The sequence below is a fragment of the Pempheris klunzingeri genome, chromosome 9 (assembly GCF_042242105.1).
Source record: "Pempheris klunzingeri isolate RE-2024b chromosome 9, fPemKlu1.hap1, whole genome shotgun sequence".
In the NCBI taxonomy this organism is placed as follows: domain Eukaryota; kingdom Metazoa; phylum Chordata; class Actinopteri; order Acropomatiformes; family Pempheridae; genus Pempheris; species Pempheris klunzingeri.
The window spans coordinates 19,315,873-19,340,853 of record NC_092020.1 but is presented as its reverse complement, the minus strand read 5'-3'; the positions used below and the strand labels follow the sequence as shown (position 1 = coordinate 19,340,853).

Genomic DNA, 24,981 nt, shown 5'->3' with positions numbered 1-24,981 from the left:
AGGTGTAAACCTGCTGGTTCAGCATGGACCTTGTCCCTGGCTTTGCAAATTCACCAGAGATTTTTATTTATGTCCCACAGACTATAATACAGAATATAATTTTTTTTTTTAACTTAAATCACATTAATTGTCAGCCTTGATTAGTTGACTTTGCTGTGCTGGCTTCTTTATGTCACTTGTTTTTGTCTCAGCAATGATTCCATATTGTGAAATGCTTGTTTTTCATAAATTTCTACTCGAAGCAAAAAAATAAATAAAAATAACAGCACAGGCTCCTTTTTTGTTTATAGACTCTAGAGATTTGGTACATTTCCTGTTTAGGCAGAGCAGTCCGTACACTCTTAGATAAAGGGATATACAAGAAGATATACATGCTCCACTAGTGCTAAAGATGAAAGAATAGAAGTATTCGGATTCTATAAAACAGCAAAATGTAAGAATAGCAATACTGCTGTAGAAACACAAGTAAAGGTAAGTTTAGGCATTAAAGTGATTCTGCATCAGGATGCCTATGACAGTGTTGTGTGTATTATTAATGATAATACAGACAGATGCAGTTATAGATTTAAATGTTGCAGCTGGTCAATGTGAAGCAAGTTTAGCTACTTTGCACGTAGTTGGAGTATTAAAGTCAGTGTTTCAAATTTTATATGATTGTTTTGTGTGTAAAATCTTCATCTGCAAAGTAGCCAAATCAAATCAGTCAAATAAAAATAAATGCAGCACAGTAAAAAGTACATTAGCTGTCTAAAATGTAGTGAAGTGCAAAGTGACTTAAGATGTAAGTACTCATATAAAGTAGAAATTTCCTAAAATATTATTTAACCACAGCATCATGTACCACTTTTCATCCCTCCAGCAGTTTAGTTTTTAGTCCGGTAATAATCATTAGTGTCATCAGCAGCAAGGATGACTGTAGACATCGCTGCATGTGTAATTTCTATGTTTTAATGAGATTCAAACACAAAAATGTGGTTACTGTTTATAGTTTATGTATTATTTTGAACTTTTCCTTGGTACTGTGGGACAGATGTCATGAATGTGCTTTATGATTAAGATTCAGCTATTGCCTAACAATGTGAAGGACTAATGCACAGTCAATAGACTTTTTACTCACTCTAGGCCTCTCTATGACAAGAGCATGATGAAAGTGTACAGAGTGGTGATAAATATTTAGCTCCAGGTTATCTATTCTCTCTTTTTTATTACTAAGTGAACCAGAAAACAATCCGGCTGGTCGGTGCAGACGTCTCTCTCTCTCTCTCTCTCTCTCTCTCTATCTTCAGGCCACGCCTCTTCTCATAATGATTAATTGGATCAATCTGACACCTTTGGGTGCATCAACTGTTATCTCTCCCAAGATCAATCCGAACAGTTATGCAATAGCTTTCACCTTATCGATTCTGTGGGATGTGTAGTCATGCGGGTCAACTTTGCCAGTGTTAATGCAACCCAGAAGACTACACATCCCGGCAGGCAGAGCGGCTCATCGCTGCACTAGTTTCACACTGACTGTAGTTCGCTCCACTTGGAAATCCGTTCATGATTCAGTTCATTAATGAATAAATAGTTCGGTGTCATGGCGGAGTCTGCAGCGTGTCCTGCTTTCCAGCTCGGAAGACCCAGATACGACCAGGTAGGTTATCTCCATCCTCTCTTAATCATGCATTAGTTAGATTTTGTTTTTAAGGGTTTCGGGTGAAAAACAGCCCCCATCCTCCTCCTCCTCCTCCTCCTCCTCCTCTTCCTCCTGCTGCTCCGCTCTGGATGCTGACACTTTGTAGCGAAAGTTGGCTTTGATTTGCGATTCGGTTCTTTGTCGTAAAACCACAGCAACTTTCTACCGATCATGAACTTCTTAGTGGATTTGGGTTAGTTTAGAGTTTATTGTAGCTTTGCCGGTGGGGAGGATTGTCTGTGGGCAGTGTCATATCGCTGCTTATCATCTCCTCTGACTGATTTCACACCCTGCTGCTCCGTGACAGATCACATCAGTGTGTTCAGGTCTGCAGCCGAGACATGATATCCTGCGCGTCAGTTTAAAAATGCAGTCAGTTTGTCACGATGACTGTGAAACACGTGCAGCTGTATTTGTTTAGCCCCTTTTCTTTTGCGTTCTAGGCTTTGGAAACCGCAGCTGCTTTAGATTTCGGGTAAATTATGTCCAACTTTGCGCATCATTTTGTGTATTACTGTTGTTCCAAGTTGTTTTTCCCAGAATGCCTTCTGTGCAGACTGACTGTAGCCCCATCTGTGATCGAGATTAATGGGCTGTCCGTCCGTATCTGAAGCCCATTACTCAATTTTCTGTCCGTAGAAATGAATTTGCATTGGTCAGCCCTGGAAGATAATGTGACCTTCACGTTTACTCGGATGGCACATTAACTGAGGAAGCTGCACGCTGGTTACATGTAAATTTCTGAGGCCTCTTTCCTCGCAGCCATTTATTAAAGAGTAACCTAAAGGAAATTATTCACCTGATGGCACTGCTCAGAGCAAAGTCCATAAGCAGGTTGTGTAAATAAGTCAACTGATACGAGCTGTCAAATCAGTTGTTATTGCAGGAGCAGGACTGGAAACACAAAACAGCTACAAACAACTACAAACAAAACTGCCACAAAGAGATGCACGATGGCCGCAAAGAATGACTACAAAGAAACGTAGAAGGAGCCGCAAAGAAAGTCTGTGATGCAAAACAACCACAAAGACGCATAACGGTGTTGTTTAGTGTCTCTTTCTGTCTGAGGGTCTTGCTCTTACAGTATGTAGGAGGGATGACAGACACGAGTGTGTGTGTCCAGGGGCCCCCTGTTCCATAATCCTACCATTAACATACTAATTAACACAGGATATTACACGGTTCACAAAAGCCTAAATAACAGCTTATTTACACCCTTTGTCTCGTGTGAATTATTCTTTTAGATCAGCGCAATTTCAAGGAAGAGAGTGATTGAGTCTTGGTTTCCAAATCCTTTTGCTGATCCACTACGTGTGCTTTTTTTTTTTTCTTTTCCTAGTCGTAATCTGACCCCCATAAACCTTTTTATTTTTCCCATCTCCAACCTGAAGTTCACGTCAGGCTGATAAACGTGTAACACTTTCAGTTCCTTGCATCAGTGTAGTTAAAATTAGGCCAGCCCTTGAATCAGCATGAGTCTTGCTCAGCTTGTCTGTGCTTTCTGCGGCGCTCCATCTCTGCTAGCCTTGTTGTGTACTCTCCGGGGAGCTGAAACTCATGCATAATTAAAGCAGGCTCCTCACATGGATCCTCTCCCTTCCCGACTCTTACAAAACAGCACTGCAGCACATATGGCCTGTCAGAGGAGCAGACGTGCGATGGAGGAATGGCAGCGGCAGCGGATCCAGAGATACTGTACAAAGAGATGGTTTATTTACAGTTTTTATGAGGGCTGAATATTGTTTGCAGTCATTTCAATTAGGACATGGTGCTGAAGAGTTAATTAAAATATAGAGGGGTTTGTTCCACTAACGTTTCTTCCCTTCACGACCGATAAATGTCTCAGAGGGAATCTGATTGAAGCTGCCATGTTTTCATCCGTCTGGTTTGCCAAAGAGACTCTTGGCATAAACCGCTCTCGGGCCTTTTCAGACGGTTGGCACACACACACTCAGCAATTGGCATGCTGATGGAGACAGAGAAGGGAACAGAAAACAGGGCGCCTGACGTGGAAGAATGTGTTTGGTGAATGTAAACTTGCTCAGGTTATTTAGCACATTTTCTTAAAAGTTCATCTCAAAAGACACATTTTACTTTTATATCTCAGAGGTGTTTTGTTCCATTGTTCACTTAGGATGGCAAAGACTGCAATTTTTGTGCTTCTGATAACATTTTGTTCCGAGCATAAACAGTTTTTCCTTCTAACCACAAGTATCCATCTATTCATCTTTCATTTTTATATTAGGAATCATTTGCGCGCTGAAGTCTATTCTTTACCTTTGGGGAAACCATACTGGGAAGAGAATCTGACCTCAGAGGTCCTTTTACTAAAGTTTCAGAGCTTGTTCCTTTAGAGGACAGAGGAAATGCATTGTCCTGCATGGAAATTTAAACCTACAAGCCATAGTTCACAGTTTGGGAAATACACTTTTTCAAATGATAAATATGGTGCATATAAGGCTTGCAGTTGGTTAGCTTAAGCGTAGCACAAACCCTGAAAACTAGGTGAAACATCTGGCGTGGCTCTGTCCAGAGGCAGTAAAGACTTCCTGCCAGCGCCTCTAAAGAACACGTGATATTTGCTTTTTCTAATCCATATGTGTGTGTTTCCTTTTGTTTCCAGTCGTAGCGAAGCGAACCATCTCCTGGCTGTAGCTTCATATTTAAGATACAGATGTGAAAGTCATATCTTTTCATCTCACTCTTGTTAAGAGAGCAAATAATCGTATTTCCCAAGATCCTGAACTGATCCTTTAACACATCTACGTGACAGATGATAAGTGCCGTAGCTACCACTAAGGATGCCGATGTCATGTCTTCTATATTGTATCTGAGCATTGGGGTAATTCAATGACCTTAAGAGGAGTTTACATGCAATTTTTAAGGTTGAGTCTGACTTTTGTTCCTGGCAGTGTGCAGAAATGACATGAAATAGCATTTAAGACATAATGGAGGTAAAAGTACAGAGGATAGAATGGATTTAAATGAATACATTAAAATTTACACTTAGTATTACTTTGGCTGTATTTATTGCCATCTACTGTAGCCTATTAAAACAGCTCTTTGCAGTCTTGGGGTTGCATTTGGGTGATGGGAACTGCAGAACTAGTGAGCATAAACTCAAGCAAAGCGAGCAGTGACAAATGAAGTCGGACTTCAGAGGACTTGTGAAATTATCCATTCACAGAGGGAAGGATGCTCTGCTGTTATTCTGTGTCTTCTTTCATCAAGAATTAACTTTGTCTTACTGTCTCTCCCAGAGTTCATTCCTCGGGCGTCTGAGGCACTTCATAGACATCATTGACCCCAGTACCCTGTTTGTGTCTGAGGTAAAACATTCTCTTTAAAACTGTTAAAATATTGCTGGTAGACATGTGCATATGCACAATATAGTCTCAGTGCAGAGCTTGAGCTTCTGTTGTTCATACTAATGGATGTTTAACATCAGTGCATTTTTTGGTACTTGCCAAAATGTGCTTAATTGATTAATAAATTGCCAAACAATTTCAATAAAGTTAAGATGTACGTAAAAGTTCTTTTTTAAGCAAAATTGCCAAGATTTTTTGGTTCTTTGTCTTACACTATAGGATGAATTGAACATTTTGGATTTCAATCTGTTGTTTTAGCAAAACAAGACATTTGAAGATGTGATGTTGGGCTTTGGGGACTTGAGAGGGGTGTTTTTCACTACTTTCAGACACTTTATATATACAATATATACAATTAAACAAATGGACCAAAGTATGTGGCAGAATAATAGATAACATTTGAGAACTTTGTCCTCTTCTGTTAAATGATAAAAAGGAGTGTTTGGATGAAGAAGTTCATATTTTTCAAAGTAATAAATCCCAAAAAATTCAGTTGGTATCGAACTGCAGATACTGAAAAACTTGCCAAACTGTGAAAACATTAATACATTCTTAGTGTGAACTCCATTTTTTGTTTTCCTTCGTTTTTAGAAACAGCTGAAAGACTGCATCAAACTACTTGATGACTACAAACATGGGACGCTTCCACCTGGAGTGTCTGATCTCCAGGTGAGTCTTCGCTGATGTCGCTGTGATACAATACAGAGTGTGTTGCGCTATAATGTGATAACATGGTGAACCAAATGATTAACTGTACTTGTTCTCTTAAACTGCACTGCTTTCCTGTGCAGCTGTGGGAAGCCCAGAAGATCAAGCAGGTAAGTGATTCACCCCGTCATACGTCAGCCCTGTTAAACTGCACCTCCATACATTCAAGCCTCTGGGTTCCTGGCAGCATGAGAATGATGCCATGCTCTCTGCACGCAGGCCATCATTCATCCTGACACAGGAGAGAAGATCTTCATGCCATTTCGAATGTCAGGTACGACTTCAGATGAAGATCTTTGCCAAAGTTGTTGGAAGTTTCTCCATTCTGTCATCACCTTTTACGCTGAAAATCATTTCTTCACTGTGCAGGTTATGTGCCATTTGGAACACCAATTGTAAGTCCCATATGGAAATCATACATTTGAATCACGCATTTCACAGAACGTAACATTACTGTGCAGGTATCCATTTACATGGTCACGTTTGGGGATAGATGAAATGAGACTTTGGACTTATTTTGCCCAGAAATAAGCTCTTATTCCCTGGTCTCATCTAGGTCATTGGCCTTCTTCTCCCAAATCAGACTGTGGTGTCTACCATTATATGGCAGGTACTGTATATGACATATTGTATCACCGTTGCATTTATTGTACATTTTGAACATCTGTTTTATTGTACACACAATGCTTTCCTGCCTGGAATGCAGACAATACAATATCTATCTATCTATCTATCTATCTATCTATCTATCTATCTATCTATCTATCTTTTCCCTCCTTTTCCTTCCCTTCATGCTCGCTCTCTCTTTCCTTTATTCACCCCTTAAACCCTCATCCCTCCTGTATTTCCTCCCTTCTTTCCTACAGTGGCTGAACCAGAGTCACAATGCCTGCGTGAACTATGCCAACCGCAACGCCACAAAGGTAGGAACTTATTATTGTTACTGTTTGTTATTGTTTTATCTCCATAACGGAGTATTAGTACTCGCCTCCAGTGTTTTTTCCTGAAAAAAGTGTCTTCTTAAGCCAGTAAATCTCAGTCTAACATAAAAAATGTCACTATAGAGGGTTTAATTGCAGTCTTACACTAAATCTGGTATAAAGTTGTGACACAATATTTCCTTTGTCCCTCCTCAGCCTACGCCAACGTCCAAGTTTCTTCAAGGCTACGTAGGAGCTGTGTCCAGCGCTGTTTCTTTAGCAGTGAGTCTGGGTCTTGTTCAGTGACATTAATGTTGTCTTTCAGGAAACTAAAATCTGATTTTTTTTGTTCATTTTACATGTGAATTAGAGCTGTAAATGTCGCCATGAGCAGTTTTGCATCGGCAGTGTTCAGAATCAGTCGCAATAAGGTTTTGACTGTATTTGATACACAGTATCATTAGCAGCGCTTTTAGCAGTACAGTTGTAGTACTAATTCCAGTGTTTTAGTTTCAGTAAAGTAAAGATGGAAGTGTTTTTTTGTGTGTGTTAGGTGGGACTGAATGTGCTGATTCAGAAAGCCAACAAGCTGAGCCCTGCCACCAGAATGATAATACAGAGATTTGTCCCCTTCCCAGCTGTAGGTAGGTTTTCAGAGGACTCTATGTGCCAATTATAATGGGGGGAGTTATGTGGCCTCACAACATCTCACCGATGTCACACTCAATTTTTCACTTAATTTCATGTGAGACATGCACGTGAGACAGTAATGTATATAAGAGTCACATTTCTTGTTGATCGCATTAAAGTGATTTCTGTATGAAAATATGGAATCATAGGTTATTATTATTATTGTTATTATATTATTTCTTATTTTAGTGTTTTACTTTAATTAGCTGCACACCAACAGTACTTTGTGGCCTAACTTTTCTGCTTTTTTGGGGTATTTTTAAAGGAATTTCTTCCTCTTGATAAGGGTTATCAATCGATGAAAAAATGAACTAATTAATTGCACGATTTGCTGTGATTATTATAATAATTATAATTTTTTACATTGAAGTAGCAGCTTGAATTTGGTTGCACAAACCAGTTAAAAGACGAGGAAGAAGAAAGAAGAGCTTTATAATAATGAAATTAAAATTGAATTATGTAAACTGTCTTTCTCTCTGCATCCTCAGCGAGTGCAAACATCTGTAACGTGGGCCTGATGAGACACAATGAGTTATCTGAAGGTATCGATGTGCTCGACAACAACGGGAACGTGGTGGGATCCTCCAAAATTGCTGCTAGACATGTGAGTGTCTGTTGAGCACAGTCAGCGTACTTGTTACATGACTGCACTGAATATGTTTATACACTTGCTGGGTTTTTTTTCAGTGAATTGCAAATGCCAAGGTGGCTGATAATGGGAAAAAGCATCATTTCCTGCTCGGCGCCCGTCACTCGGAGCCCATCTGATCTCATGAAAGGGAAAATTAAATCCAACTCATTGCAGTATTTGAAATGAAGCGTGTGCACAATGTTCTCATCTTTCTCTCCAGGCAATCACGGAGACCGCTTTCACACGTGTGGTCCTCCCGATGCCAATCTTTGTGCTGCCCCCCATCATCATGTCCTACCTAGAGAGGTTCGTACAGACATATGCTGTTAGTATTTTGTTAAATAAAGTGAAAATGACAATGAAAAATTACTTTCCGTTTTAATAAATGTTCTCAATTGATTTATCTTTTGGTCTGTAAATATCAAAAATGTGGGCCCCATGTCTTTTAATGTCTTCTTTTGTTGAGCAACAGTCCAAATCCTAAAGATATACTGTGTATTATTATGAAGGACTGAGACAGTTATTTCCATTTTCCTCAACAAAACCTTACTTGAAAAACGTTTGAATGAAATCTCAGCATTGTTGCAGACTAATTTTCTGTTATAGTTTTGTTGTAGCCAAAACTTTATAAGATATAATTTTTATATTAATTTTAACTTTTAACACTTAAAGGTTTACATCAAATGATTAATTTATTCAATACAAAACAGAAGATATTAAAGTAAAGTAAAGTAAACGTCATTTTGTGTGGCAGAAATATAGTTTTTACGTTTTTTTTAATCCAGGTTTATGATCCCGCAGATCTATGGTGCAGCTCCTTATGGGGGTCCCGATCCCCACTCTATATATTATTGAATATTTTTGAAGGGACTAAAAGAGAAACTCGTGCAAAAATGCCAAACTATAGTAACTCATGAAAGCCATTTTGCCCAAAATCAAATTTGAGTAAAGATTGTTTTTATTAACTCTCTATTAACTTCACTGTGGACAGTGAAGAGTTTTATTTTATTCTGTTCTGCCCAATGCTGGCTGCTAGCTTCAGCTAACTCTTTTCTTCCATTTTCCTGTAACTGAACTATCAATTTTGATGATCCAAAATCTTAGTAATTAAGCTGCGATGTCCCACATAAATCCAACCATGACAAAAAGTAACTGTAACTAACTAGTCCTGCTAGTTGACTAGCATAGCTTTGTAAAGCATCAACATCCTTTTTTAAGTTATTGCTCTTTCTCTCCATGGGGAAGTAGTGTCTGTTTGATTGTGGTGTAAAAATACTTTAAATATTTGTGTGTGTAATGAGCCATAGCCAACATATGTTGTGTCCCAGAGTGCTTAACATTCACCCAGCAGTAGCGTCAGGTCACATCCAGAGAAAATGTAAAAATGAAGGAGATGTAACAATACTGCCTAATGCATTTTCAAACACAAAAAACTGAATGATTCTATTGTGAAATTTAATAAAAGAGGACATCTGTAATCTGGCGCCTAAACCCAGCGGTGGGACTTTCACACAGACGGATAAATCTCCCACCCACTAATTGTCAAAAATAGCTCTCCCCAAATCTGCACATGATGTTTTTCTCCACATCCAAAAATAGCTCTTGGCTTCGCAGTAGTCATCTGGGATCGATCCACAGCGCAGACTCACGTTTCCTTTTATCACTGTCCTGACTTGTGTAGGATGCGATTCCTGCAGAGCAACCGCAGATTGTTGCTGCCCATCCACAGCGTCGTGTGCCTGGTTACGTTCGGCCTCTCCCTGCCTGTGGCCATCAGTCTGTTCCCCCAAATGTCTCAGGTACAGTAAGGCATCGGTTCAACTGTTCCTACTGCTGATTCAAGGCCAGATGGCAGAAGGGAGCAGCTGGGAAGAAATTCAAATTACATATACACCACTTGACATGCACAGCTCCGGCCCACGAGCTTGTATTCACTTCTTACTCCAGATGTCTCTCCCTGCATCTAATTAAAGGTCAAAGTGATTTTCAGGGCTTAAAAAAAAAAAAGACTCAGAAAGACATAGAGCTAAAATTGTACCTTCAGTTTTTATCTTTTCTTTTTTTTGCAGATCGAGGTGTCTTGCCTAGAGCCGGAGATCGCCATGGCAACAGATTGCAAGGTGGTGACCTACAACAAGGGTTTATGATGGATGGCGCGGTGGTGTGGGAGAGGAGAGGACGGGGAACTCGGATGGAAATGAGGCTGCATTGTGACCTGTCGTCAGGGGGAACCTACAGTAGGCTTCCTCCGCCATAACAGAGCCTATAGAGCACCGTGTACTAATCCAGGGTTTTTAGTCTAAAACTGTGTTGTTGTTTTTCTTTACAGTTCTCAAGATCCCAGCAATCATTTAGTCAGTATGAAAATTGCACAGACTTTCTCTTTCTTTGCTGTTTTCACGAGCAGGGAAGAAACTCTGTATATAGAACAGACGATATATTTACTATGAAATCAGTTTTTTAGCATCAATGCAATTATTTTAACATATACAATAGTGTTTCCCACACGTCATTATGGCTGCTTTCTGACCCAATGATAAAGGTTAATGAGTACAGTTTAAACCTGCAATAACTGATTTTTCTAGGGGTCTGTGAACTCGTTGATTTATTAATCCCTTTTTATGCAACTACTGGTAAATGTGAATCCAACATTCGCTCTTTGTTTTTTGAGATGATTGACACAAATCGGATGGTACAGTGTGCGTGCGATAGTCATGGAAGCGATGAGCGGCTGTACGGTCAACAGAAGACTGTGGTGCTAAACAGGAGTTTTTCCAGAGGTTAGTTACTGTCAGTTAACCAGCTAATATCGGATTTATCTCTATTTAAGCCCAATATCTCCTAAATCAGTGGTTCTCTACCTTTTTTGCCTTGTGATCCCCCTGAAAAAAAAAAAGCCGTATCTGCCTGTAATTCTTCATCAGCAGTTTGATATTTATATTTACTGTACAAGTTGTGACCACTGCAGAAAAAGACAGACTTTGTTCTGTGTTTTGTCTGAGGTAAAGGTAGAGAGCATTTCCCATCCTGTTAATCTGGTTAATTATCTCACAACCATTTCAGATAACTCTCCAAGCCTGTTCTGAGTTCAATCTAGAGGTGTCATTTCTTGCAGACACTTGTCACTGATTTATTAAATAAGTTGAAATGTCAGTCACAAAAACCTTCCTCAAGACATGTGAATAAAGTGACATAGAGCTTAAATACAGCCTATAATTGCGCAGTAGTCCGCAGCTGTGTTGGAGGTCACTCATTCAGGATTCCCTCGACTGTTAAAACGTGCTGTAATCTTACACATTCAAAATCTTTTATTCAAGATTTCCAATTTAGGGGGAATTGATTCCCTGCAGCACAAAAGAGACAAAGCAAGTTTCTTTTAGCCTCTAACCAATACTGGATTTCTGAGGCTGATAACAATACGCAGGCCAGCATTAGATTCCTTAGGTAAATACACATAATAAGCAAACAAGGATCATGCAGATCTGGTTATTAAAGAGTTTACTTTTAGAATTGAACAAAAAGAAAAAGTGCCCTCTGCTGGACAAAGAGAGAGAGCGAGAGAACCTGCCTCTAAATTCAATTCTGCAATTCCTTTTTACATATAAGCTGTGAAAATATGCTGATGTTAATATATCTGTGATCAGTTAATACCTGCTGATATATCCACGTGGTCGATTTACCTATCAGGCTCTAGTCTGGTGTATTGTTGTGATGGACTCGGTTGGCAAAAGGAGCTTTGAGTGAAAACTCCCTCTCAAATATATTCTTTACCTGTGGGAAACACTGCAATAGATATTAAAATATACACATTAGAAATCTCAAGGGAAACTCTTTGTAACCAGGCTGATATATCCTGTATAATGAGAATAATGACAGACTGTGTGGCCACAGTGTCGGAGGCTGTTCTGTAAATGTCTGTGGGAAAATGTGGAGACTGTACTGTAGATGTTTGTGACTTTACACACTCTTCAAACTGGTAAATGACAGTTTCAGTCACATGACAGGCATTTTAACCCTAATACTGTGAAACAGCTTACAGAATTATACTGTCTTTTACTGCCATTTGTTTTTTTGTAGCAGTCAAACACCAACTTTCTTTCCTGTCTTGTAGGAAGGATATTTTACACCACTAATGACTGTTTCTTTAACCACAATTGTAATCCTCATCAATTACTCCTTTTGTACGATATAAAAGTATAACCTATATATTATACTACTGATTATGCACTAGTACTTTTTGATTCTTTGTATAATACTTCTACAAGTTTATTAAATGTTTGCGAGTCAAACGACGTAAGACATTTATCTATATAATATATAATAAAAACTCTTCCTCTGCTGACTTTGTTTTTGTGGGGACATTATTTCCAGACATTTAGTGCATCTGCAAATGATTGACGTCCTTTGAACGAATTTATTTTTTATTTTGCTTTTAAATTAGTGCTAATTTAGCTGTCATATCACTAATATGAATGTGTTAGAAAATGTCTTTCATACTATATAACACCTTATTGGATGGAGGAAAAGTGATGTTAAGAGCTAGAATGATTAGCAAGCGAATGGCTTAATTAATAAAAAATTAGAAAGTTAAATTAAAGAAAATTCATCTGCAACTATTTTGGTCAATCTTTTTTTTCATCTTGGGATTCAGAAATTTTTACTAATTCAGCAATTATGTAATTAGTCAAGAAAATAACTTGATAAAATGATAAAAAAAAAAAAAAAATTGTTTTTGCGCACCTATGGTATTATTTTATCTTCCAGTTATGACAAGTAGTGCATATGAATGTGATTATGTGGGATTCACTCTTCTCTAGATCATCAGACATATAGTAGCTTTATTTTAACATTTGTGAATTTATTAGACATCTAGAATATATTTTTGACAGTTCTGCAGCCAGTTTCTGTTTACTTACTCTATAATTGTATTGCAGCTCCATTTCAGCTCAGCTAGTTTTGGTCGCTTACAACTAAACAGCTACCGAGGTCACCTGCAGTTCACATGTGCGCCGCCAGAGGTCGCTGTCGCCTGCAGCCAGACATAAAGCCTGTGAGCGTCAGGGTTGAAAGGGAAGAGGTCGTCTCCAACATGGCTGCTCCCCTGGATGACATGTTTTCCTCCTGCGTGGACCCCGGCAAAGTTGCCGCCTGCGTGGAAGCCCGGTTTATAGACAACATTAAGGTGAGGAGGTGCACAGTTTGTCCCGCCGAGCAGACTGAGGCGGATCTGCAGCCTAAAGAGGCTCTGCAGCAGTGAGGACCAGAGCCTGGCACAGCTCAGGCTGCAGGGCGCACAAAGCACTGAGGGAACAGGACTGGTGGTAAAACGCTGTCCGACAATAAGACATCTGTTAGGGTCCGAAAGTACCAGAAACGTAATGGTTTTGTGTGCAAAGAGGACGGCATCCACTATTTAACACCATGAAAATGTTTGGGTGTGACATGCAGGGTGCATGCAACTCCTGTGTGGACCAAATACATTAAAAAAAAAAAAAAATGTTCCCCATCTTACCCTGACCTAATCTACGGTGGGCTCAACACAACAATGTAAGAAGCATTTTAAAGAATTCACAACAAGGAGACACCTAAGAAATGACTAATTTCTTTATTTTAAATGACAGAAATGATCTTACATTTTGTTTAGTTTCCATTCTGAGGAGTGTGTAGGTGGACAAAACTTCAGGAGGAGTTCAGGGTGGTTGATTTAAGTCAGCATAAACCAATTATATATGTGGTGTTTGTACTGAAATGATGCAGAAGGTGCACCATACCGTGGGGCCAAAATCACTTTATTTCACTCAGTGCTGTCCATTGTAATTTTTATTGATAAGAAATCCATTCATACATTATCTCTGCCCTCTTATCCTTTCTTTGAGACAGCTGTGATAGTATGAGTGTGTAGGCAAATGAAATGTGTAAAAATAATAGTTTAATAATAGTATTTCTTTTGCTATAGTAATAATAGTAAAGGAAACCTATCCTGTTCTTCAGTGGTAATGATTTCAAATATAAAAATCAATGACAACATAAAAAACTGGATGTTTTAATTATTACTCAGCATCTCTCACATCTCTTCCTCTGTGGCTCCTCTGCCTTGACCGTGCAGAGACTGAGTGATGGATGAGATGATATTTTTGAGCATTTTAACTCCTTGACTCATTTTCTCTCATTTCTGCTGTATGTTCAGAGATTGGTGAATAGTGCACAGCAGTGATTTAGTGTTTGTGTTTGACAGGGCAAGGGTCTGTTTGCCAAAAGGAGCATCAAGAAGGGAGAAACCATATTTTGTGAGCGGCCTCTGGTCTCTGCCCAGTTCCTGTGGAACGCCTTGTATAAATATAAAGGTGAGATGTCTTCAAAGTGCTACATACCGACTGAGTGAAGTAAATAAAAGTGCTGCTCAGCGCTGCAAACTGCAGACATACAGAGAGCTACTTCCTGGACTTTTTTTTAAAGAATATTTTTGGTATTTTTTTTGGTATATGTAGAGAGAGAGACGAGAAACGTGGAAGGAGAAGCACGTGCCTCTTCAATCAGGCTACTACTGGGAGACCCTCACTTGTAGACATTTGAACTTCATCTTGCATCAATCGTACAATTAATTAATAACAGTGGTGGAAGAAACACTCAAATTAAATACTTCAGTAAAAGCCAAAGGTCACTGCTCCTAAATCAGCTGTTAAATGGCTTTTCTATAATGTTAAGGATGTGTCCTGGGTGGTGACTAATTGCTGGATGCCTCCTGTGTGCACATTGGATATATTTCTGAATGTTTTCTGTTGTAGTCTTTTTTTTTTTTTAATTTATTTTAATGTTCTGTTGTCACACGAAGCCCTTTGACTGGGGTAAAAAAAAAAAAAAAAGCTGTTATATAAATAAAGATTTACTTAAGTAAAAGTAGCAATAACTCAATGTTAAAGTCTTACTTTGAAAATCTTTCTTTTTGTTTGTAAAAGTACAAACTTAGTGGCATCAAAATATACTTCATGCACTAAAATTAAAATCACTTAATTATGCAGAATGGCCCTTTTCAGAATCATATTATGATGGACTATAATTACTGAGACATTAATATGTACATCACTTTAATGTAGCAGCTGGTAAATGCGGGCTAATTTTAATGTATTGATATATATTACTTTTATATACTGCACAGTATGTTTCCCCCAATGAAATCAATAGATTCTTTTTGGTAAAATATCATCATAAATTAGTTGTTGATTATAATTTGTATTATTAATCTAAATCTGGAAACCAATAACTAAAGTGACTAAATGTAGAGGAGCAGAAGTATAAAGTAGTTGAAAATGGAAATACTCAAGCAAAGCACCACAAAATTGTACTGAAGTACAGTACTTGAATAAATTGAAAATATTACCATCCACCACTGATTAATAATATCTAACAATATATTGTTGACAGTCCACACAGGGACGACAAAAGCATGTTATACCACAATAATTTATCTGCTCTGCCGTGTCCTTTTCACAGCCTGTGAGTACTGCTTACGTTCTCTGGAGACCGCCGAGGACAATGCAAGGAGACTGAGCGGCATCCCTGGACTCAGCCTTCCCCACCCTGAGCTCTGCCGCGTTCGACCAGAGCTGCACCAAGCCTGCCCTCAGTGCCAGGTCAGTCCAGTCTGAACAGAGAGTCAGAATGAGCTCCAGAGCCCGATTTAACGGGTCTTAGGTTTTGAAGGCCTAAACTTTTCTCACAGAAAGAGAATCCTCTGAAAAAGTGGTCAAATCAATATAGGACAAGAAACGTATTGATTTGTAAGCCAGCTGTGGTAAGGGAGGAACTTCCACTGCATCAGTGGTGGACGACATGACTAGCTGATCGATTTCTTTTTAGGAGTCAGTATTCGTACTGTGGATCAGCAACACAATCTGTTTGTCTGTTTTGTATTAACCAAAGCGGAAAAACTGGGACGACCTTGTTTGGTGGTTTCTTTGTATTTACGCACCTAAACAGGCCAGTTTTTACTGCAACAAAGCGTCTTGCATTTAATTTTAATTCAGCAGGTGGGTTCCTGAAGCTGATGATAATAATGACTTTATTTATACAGCAAGTGCTTCACAAAAGACATAAAATCAATAAGGTGTAAATGAAATTAAATGCAATAAAAGCACACAATAAAATAGTGTAATAAAATACGATTCTGATTGAAAAATAATGTTATTGATACAAAGAGGAACCTCATTCCTTCTTAATTACATTATAAAACCTCCCCGATATGGAGCTCTATCACTTCAATTTTTAACAATTCCTAAAGATCTCCCAGAGTTGGTCTGTGTCCTGAGATAATGAAGTAAATGAGATAACAAAAAGCTGTTGTTAGTGTCACTAATAGTGGGTTAATTGACTCTGCACTGTGTTATGGTCATATGCACTGAGACTGGAGTCAATAGACTTTTTGTAACCTTTGAACAAGGTGAGAGGGTCAGACTTCATCCACTCTATATTAAGTTGTTTTTTTTGCAACCATCAACACAATATGCAGTGTAAAACACTGTAGTAGTTTACTGTGCTTAATACATCTTTTAATATGTTTGTGTCTGTGTAAACTGGTCGCCCCCTGCAGGTGATGTACTGTAGCAGCGAGTGTCGACAAGCTGCAGCAGATCAGTACCATCGAGTTCTGTGTTTGGGTGCCTCCCAGGAGGATCCGGACCACCCCATCAACAAGCTTAAAGACGCATGGAGGTGAGAGAGCATTTCATAGATGTAATATTTTAATTTAAAACTTTCATACACCTCAATGAAGATCATTTGTCTTCTGCTCAGGAGCATGCATTATCCCCCAGAGACCTCCAGCATAATGCTCATGGCCAGAATGGTGGCTGTGGTCAAACAGGTGAGTCTCCGATTTACAATTAGATCCTAAATCACTGGGTGTAAATTATTTAGGGGTCAGTTCACTGTGGTGTGTGTACTTATCTGTCAGGTGCAGTTAAAAAAGGACAAACAAAACGTACACCTTGCTGTAAAAGGACACAACATGCTGTATGTAGTTAGATTTTTATTGCTCATTCCCCCTTGTCCCATTATTGTTTAAAAGCAAACTTTATGGTGGTATGTATGGTATTGAACCTAACTTTAAATTAACATTGTCCTGACTAAAAAAAGATGTCCTAAATAAGAAAGCTTGATGTGATAATAATTTTTGTAAGGTGGCAAGCTGGTGACAGAATATGTAAACGAAGCACAATGTGATGCATGTATTCATTTAAAGTTTTAAAGCTGCTCTAATCAATATTTTTATATGAGCAATTTATGAGGGTGCATAATCTGAAAGGGTTTTCTCAAAGTGACAAACCCACAGAATTGTCACCTGACTTTCAGCTTATTGACGAAGGAGTTGGTGGAGACCAAAAACAGAGCTAAAAGGAGAGTGAAAATTGGACTTGCATTCATTAGGTGGTCATAAACATAACTCGAAATGAATGCTAATTGCTTTGTGACTGCAGGATATGTAAATAAGTGACTGCAAATGTTTTGCAGCTTTAACTTGGCATAGTGAATTAAAGATAACAGATCTGATCTTCATGTGTACCACGCTAAATCCTACAGTGTAAAAAGTTTACTTTTGAATATCCTTCGAAAGTGGATGCATTGAAACATAAGGCATGTTTAACAAAAGATATACTGCATACTAACAATAAACTACACTATATTATAACTGAGTGACACAATGTTTCCAGTCAGTATTGGTTACTTGTTATCACTTGTTTATCCAGGCCAAAGACAAAGCGCACTGGCAGAGGCTGTTTTCACACTTCTGCAGCCGGGCGGCTATTGAGGAAGAGGAGATTGCCCATAAGCTCTTGGGAGAGCAGTTCAGAGTAAGTTACCATCATGTTATTTCTGCTTGATATATGAAATTGTTCAGGTGCAAAAAATATAAAGTCTGCCGATTCAAAGACAATGTCATGCTCTTTTTTGCTAATCACAGTACTTAACAGGTCAATGAGCAAAGCATGACACTGTAACTCCCCCCTGACGGAGGTTTAATTCCCACCGCAGCCACCTATGCTTATGATGTATGTTTTCTGTTACGTAAAATGTAATTTCTATTATCTAATGTTTCTACAGGGGCAGTTGACCTTGTTACACAGCCTTTTCAAAGCAGCACTTTATGATGATCATCTCAATCGGGTAAGAAAGAGCAGCTCAAATGTAACCACTACATGTCTTCAATACTAATGATCATTTTAATTAATTAATTAATCAATTAATCAAAAAAATATTGTCCTGATTTAACAAGTAGTTGGCAGTTAAACATTGTTCTCCAATGGTCCAAACCAAAAAAGGTACAGAGTCATAGAGGACTAAGAAAAGAGTAAATGACCAGTTAACAACTAATTGATTATTATAATTCATTAAGATTAATTTTCAACTAATCAATTAACTTAAGCTCTACATGGCTGCATGTTAGATATTGGAGCTTGTTGCTCAAGGCAGCTAATAACAGCAGTTTAGTTCTCTGATTTTTATATGGATCCCCTTTGTCCCCTAAATGTTGCTGTCATAGATATAAAACATTGTTGGCCGACTTATTAAATCACTTGGAATATAAATGTCGTCTGAAATGTTCCTTGTGTTGTGCTACTGGTGTTGTAGGAACCTTTATCCAATGGACAGGTTGTTATTATATATCATAATAATATGAGTAAATTAATTTCTGGAAAGTGAATGTTCACATTCCTACCAGCTCAAGAGACGCTGTAGCTGACCCTGACCTCTGACCTCTGACCTTAGTATGAAAGGGGTTAAAGGAAATGATGAATCCTCTGTCGCAGGTCAATAATGATATGATTGTATTGCAGTGGTTTGTCCCTGAGGGCTTCCGCTCTCTGTTCGCTCTGGTGGGAACCAATGGACAAGGCATCGGCACCAGGTACGCACTCACCTCTTTGTCTTTGTGCTGGACTAACTGTGGATCTTAGTTTGACCTGTAAAAATCTGTTTCTTTTTCTTTATTCAATCTCAGTTCCTTGAGTCAGTGGGTTCATGCCTGTGATGCACTTGAGCTTCCTGCCCAGCAGAGGGAGCAGTTGGACTCTTTTATTGACCAGCTATACAAGGACATTGAGAAAGGTCACAGTTTTATCACAGTCTTGCAGTATTATTTAAAGTCAGTTATTTTTGTCTCGACTGAGCAGATTTGCAATGGACAGATGATGTGAATGAGTGTTCATTATTGTCCATGTTGTAGTGCTGACACAATGACATTGCTGTGATTTATTATATAACCTGCGTTTACATTTCAACTATGCTCAGAAATGTTCGTTAATCGTCTCTTCTCTCCGTAGAAACGGGAGACTTTCTAAACTGTGAGGGCTCCGGACTTTTTCTGCTTCAAAGCTCATGTAAGTAGAAATAATGCCCAAGTTATGAGCACTGTCACTTCAATTCAGACACTGTTCCTCTGCTTATGAGGCTCACTAATTTTTGTCTTGGTCTTGTTGCCCCCTTGACCCTCACAGGTAACCACAGCTGTATACCCAATGCGGAGGCATCCTTCCCCGATAATAATTTCCTGCTTCAGCTCAGTGCCCTCAGTGACATCAACCCAGGAGAGGTCAGCTGACACGTCTGGGTTTGGAGTGATAAATTCTGGCCTGGGATAGACGGGACAGAACATCCCTCTCTAGCTTTGTGTGCTCCCTTGTCAGACAGTATTAGAAGGCTGAGACTTTGAGGATTGGAGTGGGTTTGTCAAGCTGTCAGAAAGATTGAGAAGCCTTGCATCTGCACGGCACAGTAATGTCACAGCAGCCATGCTACTTTCACAGCAAAGCTCTCCTTTGAATGCTGGCTGAGACCGGGGCACAGGAGCAAACATTGGAAAAACCTGCATCGTTTCTGCAAAGTGAAAAATACCAGTACTATGTTTATGGGGCTAAAGTCATTGATGTTGGGGTTCTTCAGCCAGTTCAACTGTTTTCTTTCTTCAATTTTCAGGAGATCTGCATCAGTTATTTAGACTGCTGTCAGCGGGACCGTAGCCGTCATAGCAGACACAAAATTCTGAGGTAAACATCTATGATCCCTTGGATGAATCACTTGAACGGAGTCCACGGTTACAAATTCCATCTGGATCAATAAAAATTGCCTTCCACTTCCAGGCAGTAATGGGCAGTCTTGAGGCACAGATGCTAGGGGTCTGATGGCTACTCCTGTGCTTATGATCTTCATTGATCAACATGATGTCAATCCATCTTTGAATTACACCCAGTCTCAAGTTTGTTTCGCTAGTCTCGTTCATTAAGTTTTTACTGCATTTTGTGGTAATTTTCAGCTTTAAAAAAGATAAAACTGCACTAACTGGTGGTGTGAATTTACCGGCTCCCCTCAAAATCGCACCAGCTGAAGTATTAATTACAGTATTAATACTTGGTTGCTCAAGTGCACAGTGGCTGCATAACAGGGCGTAAAATGCCGATGCTAATTCTGATTAGTTCAACTCTTGTTAGAAGTGCACTAATTTGACTGGAACATTTACTTCCCAGGGAGAACTACCTGTTTGTCTGCTCGTGTCCAAAGTGCATCTCCCAGATGGATGAGCTGGATGTGACTTCAGAGGAGGAAGAAGAGGGCGAGGCAGAAGGTGAAACGGAGGGGGATGAGATGGAAGATGAGATGACAGATGTCTGATGAAAGACTTGCCCATATTGTTCTCAGCCGTTCCCATTCCTTCCACCACGCTAAGCAACCAGTGAAGCCCAGAAGAATAAAGTCCAGTCTAAACATGTGGAAAAATGTCTTATTGTCAACGCATTGCACTCATTCTTTGTCCAGTTTTAGAGAAGAGTCGCACAAAGCTTTTCCTTAAATGAGGTAGATACATTTGTCAGTATTGGGACAGCAATATGTTTTTTATTGTGTTCACTCTACTTCAGCAGTCTGGGATTTTAAATTAAACAAAGACTTTCAACTTTCAGGGTTTTATCCTGTTCACATCCATATTGGGTGAACACTTAAGGACGGCTATGTCTTTTTACCCTCAGGAACTATGTATAAAATGATTGAAATTCCTACTGAGTTCATCAAATGTGGATATACACCTTTAAACCAACATGGCAGCACCACCAGTTGTAATCTCTGATATATCACCTGGATTAAGAGTAACTTTACCCCTGGAAAACCTTGCTTTTGCTGCCCTCCAGTGGCTCATCCTCTCACCTGCAGTGATGTACAGGTGTACTCCAGTGCACTATGGCATCACCATTGGGTGTGGTTACAGGGGCAACAGAGCACATTTCCCATTGCAGGCAGCAGTCAGACAAACTCGAAACTTTCAACCAGAGAGGGCAGTTAAAAATTCCTTGAAAGTTCCCAAACACACCTGCCTGCTGCTGCTGTACACAACACAGAGCAGCGAAGAATGTATCAAAACAGTAAAATCGGGGAGCCAAAAAAACAAAACAATGAGGTGAAAGATTCTAAATTCTGCATAAAGCTGAGGGGAACTGCAGAAGAGATCATTCTCTATGGGTTCGTCACTACCAGTTCTGTGATGTTACACAGTCCTTTTCACACTTACAGCTCAAACTCAGAACCTCTTCAGTGATTCATTCGATCCATGCCATCCACTGTGTTGGAGTACAAACCAAAACTGTCCTAATACTTACTGCACTCTGACCTCCAGGTCCACTACATACAACTCAGAAGAACAGTTAATCATTTGTTCTTGTTGATAGTTCTTAAGCAAGGCAAAGCTACTCTCAGGTGTTTTTCTCCACTTGGGTCTCCTACGTGACTATGAATACTGCTATGAAGATGCTTTTTATTTATATTCCATTTTAATTACCGCCTTGTCATATGGGAAGCATCCAGCCAGTGAAATATAATTTGTTTTTCACACCATGATCTATGGGGTTAAGTTAAACCTTTCTTAATGTGTTATGGGGACCTTGAGTGGAAAATTGCTTTGTCAGTAGCTGTTTGCCCTTTGTTGAGAACTGTATTTCAAACCGCAGTTCCACATGAGTGAAATTGCTGCGGCTGCCCACACATGAATCAATATTACAACAATGACTGTAATCACAAATCCCAATATTTTCAGTTACTTGACAAAGATTGGTAATATTGAATGAATAATCTCAATTTTCTCAGTTGGCATTCAACGTAGTGTCACACAAGAACAAGGCTTTGTAAGTCACACACAAGTATAAATTTAAATATAGCAGCAGCATACAGGGGCCTAGCAGTTGTCGTTTTTACTACTCCGGCATAAACCATTGAAATTGGATGTCTGTTCAGTCATTTATCTGGTTTACACACCTCTTGCCTTTGCTACAGAAGATTGTACTGGTAAAATATTTGTTCAGTCATTGCATATTAACCGCAAACCTTTAGTCAAATCGTCTTCCTCAAGGGGGTTTGGGTCTTCACTAATCATTGCTTTTTTATGGCTCTTGCTCTCCAGACAGCCTTTTGCTTTAGGCACTTTTAACATTGCGCTAGAGCTAGATATCTAATTCCATATCATTAATTACTAAATGGATTAAATCAGGTATTCTACTGCAAAGGCCTACCAGTCAATCACTGTTCACACTGACATTAAGTGCAGTCTAATTGATGCTAGCAGATTCTGGATAAGAATGAGTCTACAGTTATGGTGTCTTTTCAAAGTTAAGCACAATCATCCACTTTTCCCCAGTGCCTCCAGTGGTCTATGGTTGACATTTTTGCATTAACCTTCTCAGCTTACTTTACTCCAGTCCCTAGTCGTTGCTGCACATGCATCACATGATAATTCACACAGGATGCACCAAAGAGAAATGGGGAAAAAAAGAACACATTATGTCCATGAAAGGATGCACACCTGGGACCCAGCATGGCAGGAGGCTGGACCTCTGGACACATCCTCCTGTCGAAGCGCCCCCACCATCAGCTGTCATCCTCTGAAGCCAAGCCAGAATCGCTGCAGGAGCTGTGTAACTTTGGAACGTGGACCTTGGTGCGGCAGCCTACTGCAGGGGTCGAGCTCGGGCAGGCATGGATATAGGCCTGTACATCACACAGCACAGACGTTTCAAGTAGGGAAAGCAGAGGGGTCAAAGAGTTGGCCCTGAGAGAAGTGGGCCAGATAGAGACTCATTTGAGGACTGAGAGAAGTGAGGCAAGAGTTTGATGAAAGGGAAGTGGGGTGGGGGTGGGGCTTTATGAAGGGCAGTTATTACTATGCAGAGAAAGAGTCTTTTATTCTGACAAACAAAGTACAAAATACTTAATATGCATTTCAAAGACTACACTGATCTGAAAGTGACATATTACTGCCATTGCTATATTATGCAGATGGAGGAGTGAGAGTACTTGACTCTGTTTAAAGAGATAAAAGGTGGCATATTTTTTCCAATATGTTCCTGTTAATGTTGTGTGCAGGAAATATGCAGTTTTTCCTAAGACTTAGGTGGGGGGCCTAAGGCTGCACTACACAGTGCTTTGTCAAAAACTTTTAAATCTCTCAGACTGAGATGCTTGTGCAGTTTTGCTACAAAATTTATGCAGTTGAATAAAATATGATTGGGATTTTTTATTCAGGGCCCATAAGATTAGGAATGACTTAAAAGATAATATCAGGCTAGCAAAATGTGACTCTCCTTACAACTGACTTCAAGGGTAAAAATGTACATTTTCGTACAGCGACTAAGATTAATTTTAATTGCAGATTAATATGTCAAATTTTTCAATTAATTGTTGAACCGTGTTGAACCAAACTGTCACAATCTCTCAGAGCCCACAGCGATGTTTTCAAATGTCTGTATTGCCCGAATTAACGGCCCCAAATCCAAAAGATACTCCGTTTACATTTATATAAAACAGGGAAAATAGCAAGTTTTACTATTAGAGAAGCTAAAACTCAAGAGCAGTTATTGTTCCAAGTGTTTGTTTATACCTATTTAACCAGAATTTCTACAGATTCATTTTCTGTCAATCAAACTACTCAATCAATTAATTGTTTCAGATCTATACACTGTCATAGAATTGATGCTGCAGAGATAACTCTCTCTTGAGTATTTCAAGAAACCTGCTGTTGATTCACCCGCCAAGGTTAAAGGTGGGCTTTACTGTTATGACTGCTAGTGCAAAAGTTGTCTAATTATTTCACATTGCAAGCTTGAAATGGGCCGACTATGAAATGGAAGCAGTTTTTTTTTAGACCCAATCAAAGTGACTCTGCTTGAAAACAGGCCCCATATGGAAACAATCTCCAGCCTACATTAGCGCTGTTCAGATTGGTTACCACAACGGATGCCATTGCCGCCTTGGAGGGCTGCTCCAGGACTAAAGTGATGAACGACTGCTTCATGGGAAATCAACCAACCTGAAATAAGGTTATTGCACTTTAGCTCACCCTGCATAAAAATAAACACGAGAGAGAAATACAGTTCAAAAATATAAACATGGCTGCTGAGTGACCCGCTGGTTTTGATAAATGTCTGAAATTTCTGTGGTCCAGTTCTGCTGAAATAATTTCCTTGGTAAAAAATCAAAATAGTACAAATTGTCAACAGTACTTCTGCCATGTGGTCATCAGGGATACTATTGAAACTTTGTGGGCTGCCCAGTAACATCACATTCATCTTCAGGGAGAGGCGTTTAAGACCTCAATGGCGTCATGTAAACCTTGCAGCACAGCCTGACTCGGTGGAGTGGAACATGAAGAATTGAGTTGTGAATCATCCAAACGGAGGCTTGAACATCACAAATGTTACATCAAAATCTACAGCAACACAACAACATGTTTATGGCTTTCAAAAGAAATATGTGATTTCTGGATACCTGAAGTGGTTTTCTGAACAGAACAGACTTTTGTATTGTTTTAACAACAACTTGCTAAGAGATAAAAGATTTGAATGAAAAAAATAGATTTTAACTGTGAGTTGCTTCGCTTTTTTTGAGACTCTGACAGAAGAATTTGAGTTGCCAGAAAAACAGAACAATATGTGAAGATTGATGGATGGCTGAACC

General features: G+C 39.3%; 3 protein-coding genes across 3 annotated transcripts in view; all 3 read left to right on the top strand.

The window, feature by feature from the left end:
- Positions 1 to 1,521: 1,521 nt before the first annotated feature.
- Positions 1,522 to 10,826, top strand: sfxn5b (sideroflexin 5b). The gene is made up of 14 exons (XM_070836849.1): positions 1,522 to 1,636; positions 4,939 to 5,007; positions 5,638 to 5,715; positions 5,838 to 5,864; positions 5,974 to 6,028; positions 6,124 to 6,149; positions 6,311 to 6,364; positions 6,621 to 6,677; positions 6,891 to 6,956; positions 7,228 to 7,318; positions 7,853 to 7,968; positions 8,216 to 8,301; positions 9,677 to 9,794; positions 10,065 to 10,826. Exons 1-14 carry the CDS (start codon positions 1,580 to 1,582, stop codon positions 10,140 to 10,142), a joined length of 978 nt encoding a protein of 325 aa, XP_070692950.1. The 5' UTR covers positions 1,522 to 1,579; the 3' UTR covers positions 10,143 to 10,826.
- Positions 10,827 to 13,063: 2,237 nt separating this feature from the next.
- On the top strand, positions 13,064 to 20,856 carry smyd5 (SMYD family member 5). The gene is made up of 13 exons (XM_070836874.1): positions 13,064 to 13,177; positions 14,231 to 14,339; positions 15,487 to 15,626; positions 16,583 to 16,704; positions 16,786 to 16,855; positions 17,739 to 17,843; positions 18,094 to 18,156; positions 18,828 to 18,898; positions 18,992 to 19,098; positions 19,314 to 19,370; positions 19,488 to 19,582; positions 19,966 to 20,036; positions 20,514 to 20,856. The coding sequence occupies exons 1-13, from the start codon at positions 13,085 to 13,087 to the stop codon at positions 20,656 to 20,658; spliced, it is 1,248 nt and encodes a 415-aa protein (XP_070692975.1). The 5' UTR covers positions 13,064 to 13,084; the 3' UTR covers positions 20,659 to 20,856.
- Positions 20,857 to 22,843: 1,987 nt separating this feature from the next.
- gfra4b (GDNF family receptor alpha 4b) overlaps positions 22,844 to 24,981 on the top strand; it is a 61,767-nt gene continuing 59,629 nt past the window's right edge. The window contains exon 1 of the mRNA XM_070836418.1: positions 22,844 to 22,943. Coding sequence (XP_070692519.1) covers positions 22,844 to 22,943 — 100 coding nt within the window. The remainder of the gene's footprint in view (positions 22,944 to 24,981) is intronic.

Coding starts and splice junctions, on each gene's coding strand:
- sfxn5b (XM_070836849.1), top strand. CDS start 1,580: ATGGCGGAGTCTGCAGCGTGTCCTGCTTTCCAGCTCGGAAGACCCAGA. Junction 5,716..5,837: donor CTGGAGTGTCTGATCTCCAG/GTGAGTCTTCGC, acceptor TTTCCTGTGCAG/CTGTGGGAAGCCCAGAAGAT. Junction 5,865..5,973: donor AAGCCCAGAAGATCAAGCAG/GTAAGTGATTCA, acceptor CTCTGCACGCAG/GCCATCATTCATCCTGACAC.
- smyd5 (XM_070836874.1), top strand. CDS start 13,085: ATGGCTGCTCCCCTGGATGACATGTTTTCCTCCTGCGTGGACCCCGGC. Junction 19,099..19,313: donor ATACAAGGACATTGAGAAAG/GTCACAGTTTTA, acceptor TTCTCTCCGTAG/AAACGGGAGACTTTCTAAAC. Junction 19,583..19,965: donor GTGACATCAACCCAGGAGAG/GTCAGCTGACAC, acceptor TTCAATTTTCAG/GAGATCTGCATCAGTTATTT.